This window comes from Crassostrea angulata, chromosome 10 (assembly GCF_025612915.1).
Source record: "Crassostrea angulata isolate pt1a10 chromosome 10, ASM2561291v2, whole genome shotgun sequence".
Classification (NCBI taxonomy): domain Eukaryota; kingdom Metazoa; phylum Mollusca; class Bivalvia; order Ostreida; family Ostreidae; genus Magallana; species Magallana angulata.
The window spans coordinates 36,115,940-36,126,139 of NC_069120.1; the positions used below are offsets into that span (position 1 = coordinate 36,115,940).

A 10,200-nucleotide genomic window follows, 5' to 3' on the forward strand; every position below is an offset into this window, starting at 1 on the left:
TTAAACTCTTGTTCTAGAAGAAACTCCTTTCCAAAGCTTTTATTCAGGTTTATTGTCATGTGTCACAGTATTTATCCATAAAAATTGTAACAAAGTATTTAGACTTTACCTGTGTACATATATACGTAAATGTATTTAATGTTGAAAAATCCCGAGAGTGTAAGCGTCAGTTGAGAGTAAGGTTCGGATTTTGTCCGTAGATACGACGTATCATCCCCATCCACTGCATTTTCAGGAACGTATTGATACCCATCGAACTCAAAAATCGATGTGGAATTCACTGATGATCTGTATGCAATGTTCTCTGAAATGCGATAAAGTGACCGTTACTAATGATTGGTAATCTTGATAATAAATCATCGATTAGTCAGTGAGATACAAAACTATCCAATTTCATGTAAAAAACAAATAATTCTAAAGGTAGACGAGCTTTTTTCAATACACACAGAAAAAAGGTATATATTTTGAAAAGCACAACAAAATTTAGTGGGTTTAAACTGTGGACCAACTTGAAGGTAACTGATATTCAATTTGATAAATTTATTTTCTATTATTATACCCCTACTTATTTTCCCCTGTTTAGAATTAGATTATCAGATATTATATATTGTTTGTACTTATCAGTAAAATGACTTTGCCATGCGTTAGTTAAGTGGTTGTTTTTTTCTTTCACTAATTATCGGTAGTGACGATTTTTCGTAATCCTCTTTGATTTACTTCTTTTTATGATAGGTAAGTTCCCAGCTAATAAAAGTTTAGCTAATTAAATGTCAGCAATAATTATACCCGCACTTTCTAAAGAAAGTTCGGGTATATTGTTGTTACCCTGTTCCGTCCGTCCGTCCGTTCGCCGTCCGTCCGTCCGTCCGTCTGTCACGTTTTACTTTCTCAAACTGCTCTTACATCTTATAAACCAGCAAACTGAACTCTTGGAGTTTGATTTGGGGTATCATGTTGTTTTGTAAAAAGGTTTCAAAAATTCTCTGTTAGTCCTGGGGGTCAAATAATTGGTAAAAAATGACGTTTTTTCACAAAAACCCTTCTTCCTCGAACTCCTCCTACATTTTCAACAGTAGACAAATCATCTTTTGGAATATGTTTTAGGGTATCCTATAGATGCGCAATAAGGTTTCGGAATTTTCAATTTTGTCCTGGGGGTCATTTAATAGCTGAAAAATGACGGTTTTTTGTTTTTTTTTTACAAAAAAACTGGTTTCAAAAACGTCATTTTTTTGGCAGTAGCCAAATGATCTTCTAGAATATGATTGGGGGTGTCATATTGAGGCGTGATCAGGTTCCAGAATTTTTTTTTTAATAAGGGGATCAGTGGGCAACAAAAAATGATGTTTTTTTGCAATAAAAATATGGTTCCCAGAACTCCTCTTACAACTTTTGGAGTAGCTACGTCATCTCTTGGGATATAATTGGGGCTGTCCTATAGATGTGCAATAAGGTTTTAAAAATTTAAATTTCATTCAGGGAGTCAAATAGTAGCAGAAAATTGACGTTTATCACTAAAAAAAAAAACATTGATCCAAGAGCTCCTCTTATGATTTTATGGATGGACAATCATATCTTGGGATATGATAGGAACTGCTCCATAGTTGTGCATTACGGTTTTGAAAAATTATATTTAACCCTGAGGCCCATTACCTACCGGTATATACCTTTTGATGCCCTTTAAGGATCAAGAATATATATGGTTAAGGGGTGGGGATCTCAACCGTTTTCGAGATATTCGTGCACTTCCTGTTCAAGGGGGTTCATGACCACCCCCGGGGCCCATGACCTACATACCGTTTGATGCCCCTTGACACAAGGAATAAGAATATATATGGTTTAAGGGTGGGGATCTCAACTGTTTTGAAGATATTAAGGGACTTGCTGGTTGAGGGGGTCAGGACCACCCACAGGGCCCATGACCTACATAACATTTGATGCCCCTTGACATCAGAAACATGAATATATATGGTTTAGGGGTCATGATTATAACAGTTTCTGAGATATATGTTAATTTCAAATTCCTGGGGGGTGGGGATGACCCCAGGGGTCAGATCTAATAAACCCTATATATTGCCAGTAACAGCCAATATATGATTATTAAAACCCTATATTATTATCTTTGTCCGTTTTCAAGTTACCATTTACAATAGAGTCTACGATTCTTCCTACAAGGTTCAATGTTAGACCCCACACCCTTTTGACACCCCCCTCCCCCCTCCCCCGAAAAGTGGTTGTCTAACCCAAAATGAGAAAAATCAAACCGGGGTGCACAACTAGATATGCAGGCCTATCATATCCTAGAGTTTTGTACAATTCTGTTCAGCCATCTCTGAGAAACAAGTTTAGAGCAGGAAAGAAGAAAAAGAAGATGAAGAATAATAATACATGTATTAAGAACCGTACAAAAACAATAAGTCTCCAGATTTCATTCGGGAGACTTAATAATAAAGATTAAATAGAGATAGAATCATCAAACATCAATAATTTAAAGATAATTGACAATTTCTGATTCTAAGGGGCTCAGGATGACCCCTTAGGGTCATGACTTACATGTCATAATGATTTGATGCGCCTACATAACCTAACAAGGAATAATATCTTTGGATTAAGGTGGGGATCTCAATGGTTTTTATGATATTTAATAATTTCAGGAAGAGCACTTGGGATCATGACCTACATACCATCTTAAATGCCTTGAACAATGAAACAATAATATAGTATGTACATGATATATGATTCAATTTAAGAACCCAGATATAGATCAATAGATCAATCAATACTTCCTATGTATATATGCATGTACATGTATTAGTTTGTGTTTTGTTCTATACTATTCATGTTCATGACTGTAGTATGGCTTAGTCTTATTTTAAATTACATAAAAAAATTGTCAAATACTGGTATATGACTTGGAACCCCCACTCCCAAACAAACTCAAATATAAACTGTTCTCCCCCCCCCCCCCCCCTCCCTTGTCGAATGATCTATTAAAATTGTGATGTTTAAGAAACATTCTACATGTATGTACGACTTACTAAGTAAACATTTTGAGTTTCACATGTCGGCTGGAGCCGGGCTGTTTTGCTACAGAGCATTATGTCGTTTTGTGTGAAGTGTGCAGTGCCATAGTGTAAGTGTATGTTTATCGCATTGTATATGTATCTTTCCAGAGTTTTGAGTGAAATTCTAGTATGCATAAGCTTGCATTTTCATGATAGTTGAGTATTTCTCTCCAATGTCTATCGGCCAACATGACCTACTTTCTGCATAGTGCGCAGATTCATATTTTGCATAGCATGCACATTTCATTGTATAAGCATACAATATAAGTCTGTATTTTATCATACAGTATAAGTTCTTGGCAGATTTACGATGTATAAGTAAATGTAAATGTTGTAATTTTGGAAGGTTTTGCAAAACACGTGGTTGCTGATGAAACTTAAATCTATGGAAAGCAGTTCTAGTCAATAATACATTTGTATACGGAAATGTATGGAGTCGCATTATTGTCATAGTTATTATGTTTGTAAATGTATGTGTATTGTAACAATAATTCATTTGTCTTTTGTAGCTTTTTACTAATAAAGTATGGAGACAAGTATGCATTCTTAATCCAGAACAGTAAAAAGACTGGCTCTACAAGCACACATGGCAACCATGAATCCAACAGAAGAGGACACAAGTGGTCGTCCCAGAAGGAAGATCGTTTTGACAGAGACAGGAAGAGCTCTCTTCGAACAGTCTGTTTCAAAATTTTGGACAAAACTGAGAACTGTGCGTAGGAAGTTAGAAGCAGAGATGAAAGAAATGGCTACAGACTCTAAGGAATCTTACCATCTCCAACGAGATAGACTGATCAACCTCGCTAAAGAGTACTGCGGAGTTCAGGAAGAATTGTTGGCCTTTCTGGAACGCTCTAATACAAAGGAGAGTGAGAGAGAGAAAGCATCACAGAACGTAGTGACAGACTTACTCATGGACAAAGTTAGTGAGTTTGTGCGCGGGCTAGACTCAGAAATGTCGTCCTTTGTGATGAGTCCCAAGCCTGTGACAATGAGGAGCCCCAATCCTGTCCAAGTGAAGACTCCGAAGCCTATACAGGTAAAGGCGAAGCCTCGGGATTCCCCAAAGCCTGCGGAACATGAAGACAGAAAGTCTATTCGATCAAGGAGAAGCGCTGGGTCTCATCGATCTGCTGCCTCTTCCATCTCCTTGGCGCAGCAGCGTCTTGAAGCGGAGGAGACCAAGGCTAAACTGCAGTACGCACGGAAGGAAGCCAAACTACGTAAAGAGCAGGCATCTATTCAAGTGGACCTGGAAGTCCTTGACGCCGAAAGAGATGCTGCTGTGGCAGAAGCAAAGCTACGTGCTCTTGAGAGCATGGAACCGGACTACATATCTGTTTCCTCCGAATCAGTGGCCGAACCTGTCGTAGAAGTCGAGGATCCGATTGAACGGGCAAGAAACTTTGTCGAAGGGATTAGTCTACAGCCAGTAGAGACAACCTTAAAGGAACCTCTGACAGAAATGTTGAACGAGGAATCCCATAAAGCAACAGAGAAACTTAACAGCGAGTCAGTCAACCCAGTTCCGAGAATATCTACACCTGTTCCCAAGGGATTGGAATCATCTAAGAACACTGTGTTTGATATTTCAAGCTTTCTACTTAAGAAAGAACTCATGATCAATAAGCTGGTCAATTTTGACGATAAACCTGAGAACTTTGTACCCTGGAAGACCAGTTTTAAGTCAGTTATTCAGGAGGCATCAGTTTCGCCCTCAGAAGAACTCGATCTCCTCATCAGATGGTTGGGCCCTAGCTCTAAGGAACACGCTAAAAGCATCCGAGCAGCATCAATAGGAAATCCTACACAAGGCTGTGAGACCTTATGGACTAGACTGGAGGAAAGATACGGCTCACCTGAACTGATCGAAACAGCAATTAAGACCAAGCTTGCGAATTTCCACCGACTCAGTGCAAACGAACCAAGACGGTTGTATGAACTTTCAGATATTTTGAGCGAAACACTGGCGTTAAAGGAAAATCCAAAATACAATCAACAATTCAGTTATTTTGACTCATCAGTAGGAGTGCTTCCCATTGTTCAGAAGTTAACATCTGGTTTGCAGAATAAGTGGACTTCTAAAGCCTCGAAGTACAAACAGACTCATGGAGTTACTTACCCTCCATTTACTATATTCTGTGAATTTGTGAAGGAAATGTCAACCATGATGAATGACCCTGGCTTACAAGTGACTCAGGCTTTTGTCAAGGAGACACCAAGATACAACCAGCAGAACTTCAAACCTGCAAAATCAGTGAATGTCAAGAAGACTGATTTTAAAGACTCCGGAAGAGACTTTAAGACCACAGGGAAGAGATGCCCTATCCACGATGCTGAGCATACCTTGAATGAGTGCAGGGCTTTCAGGAAGAAATCCGTTCGTGACCGGAAATTATTCCTCAGAGAACATAACTTGTGTTACAGATGTTGCGGATCAGACACGCATACGTTCAAGACCTGCCGCGCAGATATAAGATGCGAGGAATGTGAAAGTTCACAGCACCCTACAGCTCTTCATCCACCTGAAAGCCAGAGACAGAATGGCGGGGAGGGAGCAAACATCCTCTCTAAGTGCACGGCGGTGTGTGGTGAACAGTTTACTGGACGTTCGTGTGCAAAGGCTGTACTTGTGGACGTATATCCGAAAGGAACCCCTTCACAACGTTTACGCATCTATGCTCTGATTGATGACCAGAGCAACACAACACTCGCAAGATCAGAACTGTTTGACTTTATGAATGTGCCTCACTCACAGACACATTTCTTTACACTTACCTCATGTGCGGGCCGCATACAGACGAGTGGTCGTAGAATATCAGGTCTGATGGTAGCAACGACTGATGGTTCTGTTGTGATGGAACTGCCTACCATTACAGAATGTAATGAAATTCCCAATGAGAAACATGAAATACCGACCCTTGATGTAGTGAAACATCACCCACATCTTCAAGACCTACCTTTAGCTCCTATGAATCCACAAGCGGAAATTCTACTACTCATAGGACGTGACCTACTGGAGGCCCATTATGTGCTGTCTCAGAGACTTGGACCTAAGAACTCACCCTTTGCGTTGCAGCTGAAACTAGGTTGGGTCGTCATTGGAGATGTATGTATCAACAAGTCGCATAAACCATCGACTATAAATGTGCTCAAGACTAACATAGTTACCTGTGAACGTCAGTCGATTTTTCAACCCTGTCCTAACAGTTTCCATCTAAAGGAGGACATCGCATCCTGTCGAGACGATGTTGGGTTCCACATTTTCGAGCAGAACAGGGATGATGACGAAGTTGGGATCTCTGTCGAAGATCGCCAATTCCTCAGGATTATGGACAATGAGTTAGTGAAAGATGAAGACGGGAGATGGAAAGCTCCACTCCCTTTTAAGCTTCGTAGACCGCAGTTAGGGAACAACAGAAGTCAAGCGTTAAAGCGTGCGCTGATGCTAGACAGGGATTTGAAGCGGAACCCTATAAAGAGGGAGCACATGATCACGTTTATGAAATCAATCACGGAAAGTGACGCTTTAGAGATTGCACCACCTGTTCCTCCAGGAAAAGAGTGCTGGTTTTTACCTCTTTTTGGGGTGTATCATCCACGAAAACCAGAAAAAATACGTGGAGTTTTCGACTCATCAGTGAGTTATGAAGGTCTCTCTCTCAATAGTGTCTTACTGTCAGGACCTAATCTAACGAATGACTTGCTTGGTATACTGTTACGTTTCCGTATGGACAAAGTAGCCATCATGGCGGACATCCAGCAGATGTTTTACTCATTCCTTGTTAGTGAAGAGGACAGAGACTTTTTGAGGTTCTTCTGGTACAAGAATAACGACTCGGATGAAGAACTTATTGAGTACCGAATGAAGGTTCACGTGTTTGGGAACACACCTTCACCGGCAGTGGCCACTTATGGTCTACGGAAAACAGTAGAGAACGAAGATAGTGATGTAAGGAATTACGTGATGAAGAACTTTTATGTGGATGATGGTCTTATCTCCTTGCCCTCTAGTGCAGAAGCCATTAGATTGCTAAAGAAGACTCAGGTTGCGTTGAACAATGCAAGAATCAGACTCCATAAGATTGTGTCAAACGATGTGGAAGTCATGGAAGCTTTTCCATCTGAGGACTTGGAAAAGAACTTAATGTCACTGGACATTGGATCTGATGATTTGCCTGTCCAGCACAGTCTAGGCCTGTCATGGGACATTAACTCGGACAGCTTCACATACAGCACACGCATTCTAGAGAAACCCTTCACAAAGAGAGGACTTCTTTCTGTTGTCAACAGCTTGTTCGACCCTTTGGGTTTTATTGCACCCATAGTGATACATGGCAGAATTCTGTATAGAGAAGTGGGTGAGTGCAACAGTAGTTGGGATGATCCTTTACCTAGTGACCGAGAGGAAGAGTGGACAAGATGGAAGGACTCCCTCAGCTCTTTAGAAGATTTACACATTCCAAGAATGTTTACGCAGCTTTCCTTAAGCCGTACTCACATGAGGGAAATACATATATTCTCGGACGCTTCTGAGAAAGCGATCTCAGCAGTGGTGTACCTGCGTACAATCAGCAACTCTGGTAATATCCACGTTGGATTCGTCATTGGGAAATCTAAGATAGCCCCACTTCAGACTACAACTATCCCGCGTCTTGAACTTTGTGCAGCAGTCTTGGGCACAGAGTTGGCTCAGACAGTGTTCAAACACTTGGATATCGACCCAGATGCAGCGACGTACTACACAGATAGTAAGGTAGTACTAGGTTACCTGAACAACCAAACTCGCAGATTTTATAACTATGTCTCGAACCGAGTGGCTGTCATCCACAGACGCTCTAAGTCTTTACAGTGGAAATTTGTACCAACTGCGCAGAATCCAGCAGACATAGGGACTAGATGTTTGACATCGGTAGAAGAGCTAGCAGAGAGTGACTGGCTTAGAGGGCCACTTTTACTCAGATCTCCTCATAGTAAAGAAGAAGTTCTTACCTTTCCTTTGGTCTCTCCTGAAGAAGACCATAATGTACGTCCAGAAGTAAGAGTAAAGAAAACGGAAATAAACACACCATTTGTGGCAAGATTTGAAAACTTTTCAACTTGGAAAAGTTTGGTGCGTGCTGTTTATAATCTGAAGAAGATTTGCCGATTGAAAAGAGGAGCTGCAGATTCAGCAGCATTCGATGTTGAGGTCATGCAAGAGGCTGAGCATTTCATCCTGCAGGAAGTACAAGCTTTCTTTTATAAGGAAGAGATCAGATCTTTGAAAGAAGGTAAACCTGTACCCCCTTCAAGCTGCATTGTGACTTTGAACCCTTTATGGATAAAAAGGGGCACGGTACGTGTTGGCGGACGTCTCAACCAATCTAACCTTCCTGTTGATGAGAAGAACCCAATAATCATCCCTGGAAAATCTCATGTTGCAAGAATTCTTGTGTCCCATTTCCACAGCAAAGTTTATCACCAAGGAAGACTTATCTCAGAAGGTGCAGTGAGGTCCGGTGGGTTCTGGATCACTGGCTGTAAGACACTTGTGAACTCAGTTATACACAAGTGCGTTACCTGCAGGAAACTCCGAGGAAAACTGGAACACCAGCGCATGAGTGACTTACCTGCAGACAGACTGACGCCTGGTCCTCCTTTCTCAGCAGTAGGTGTCGACGTGTTTGGCCCGTGGACTGTAGCCGCGCGCAAGACCAGAGGAGGATTATCTCACAACAAAAGATGGGCGGTACTTTTTACATGTTTGACTTCAAGGGCCATTCACATAGAAGTCATAGAAGAGATGAGCTCTTCATCATTCATAAATGCATTGCGACGTTTTGTGTCTCTACGTGGCCCAGTGAAGGAGATGCGTTCGGACCGAGGGACCAACTTCTTAGGCGTCCTGGACGCGATTCAAGCAGATGCCGTTTATACAGAGAAACGACCTATTAAAGATTACCTTCGCAACAACAGGATAACATGGACCTTTAATCCACCCCATGCATCACACAGAGGAGGATCATGGGAGAGGATGATTGGGATCTCTCGCAAGATACTAGACGCCATGTTGTTGAACCCAAATGCGAAACAGTTGTCCCATGAAGTCTTGTGCACATTCATGTGTGAAGTGTGTGCAATCGTGAACTCCCGTCCTATTTGTTCACTGTCATGTGATCCTGACAGTCCTTATGTCATCAGTCCGTCAATGCTACTTACCCAGAAAGGTTTCACAGACATTCCTCCACAGATTTGTGGCGACATAAAGGAAATCTACAAAGCTCAGTGGAAACATGTACAACACCTTTCCGATACCTTTTGGAAGCGTTGGAAGGATGGATACTTACAGAATCTCCAAGCAAGAAGGAAATGGTGTGAGGAACGTCCTGACGTGAAGCAAGGTGACGTGGTCCTATTACGTGACAAGGAGTTGCACCGTGGACAGTGGCCGATGGGTTTGATTGTGAAGACTTTCGAAAGTGGCAACGATCAGAAAGTGAGAACAGTTGAAGTTCGGGTGATCAAAGACGGCAAGGACACAACCTACATTCGACCAATAACGGAATTGTTGCTACTGATTGACTAACTTGTTCAGTTTATTAGTGTGCTTTAGTTTGCTCACATACTGTTTAGATTTTTGTGTATATGATTTATAATTTTGTATAATTGTAATATCCTTGGGATATTAGGCGGGGAGTGTGATGTTTAAGAAACATTCTATGTACGACTTACTAAGTAAACATTTTGAGTTTCACATGTCGGCTGGAGCCGGGCTGTTTTGCTACAGAGCATTATGTCGTTTTGTGTGAAGTGTGCAGTGCCATAGTGTAAGTGTATGTTTATCGCATTGTATATGTATCTTTCCAGAGTTTTGAGTGAAATTCTAGTATGCATAAGCTTGCATTTTCATGATAGTTGAGTATTTCTCTCCAATGTCTATCGGCCGACATGACCTACTTTCTGCATAGTGCGCAGATTCATATTTTGCATAGCATGCACATTTCATTGTATAAGCATACAATATAAGTCTGTATTTTATCATACAGTATAAGTTCTTGGCAGATTTACGATGTATAAGTAAATGTAAATGTTGTAATTTTGGAAGGTTTTGCAAAACACGTGGTTGCTGATGAAACTTAAATCTATGGAAAGC

At 41.1% G+C, this 10,200-nt stretch overlaps 1 protein-coding gene across 1 annotated transcript; it reads left to right on the forward strand.

The window, feature by feature from the left end:
• The first annotated feature begins 3,078 nt into the window (after window positions 1-3,078).
• Window positions 3,079-9,633, forward strand: LOC128165952 (uncharacterized). The gene is made up of 2 exons (XM_052830884.1): window positions 3,079-3,133; window positions 3,575-9,633. Exon 2 carries the CDS (start codon window positions 3,652-3,654, stop codon window positions 9,631-9,633), a length of 5,982 nt encoding a protein of 1,993 aa, XP_052686844.1. The 5' UTR covers window positions 3,079-3,133; window positions 3,575-3,651.
• The last annotated feature ends 567 nt before the right edge of the window (window positions 9,634-10,200 follow it).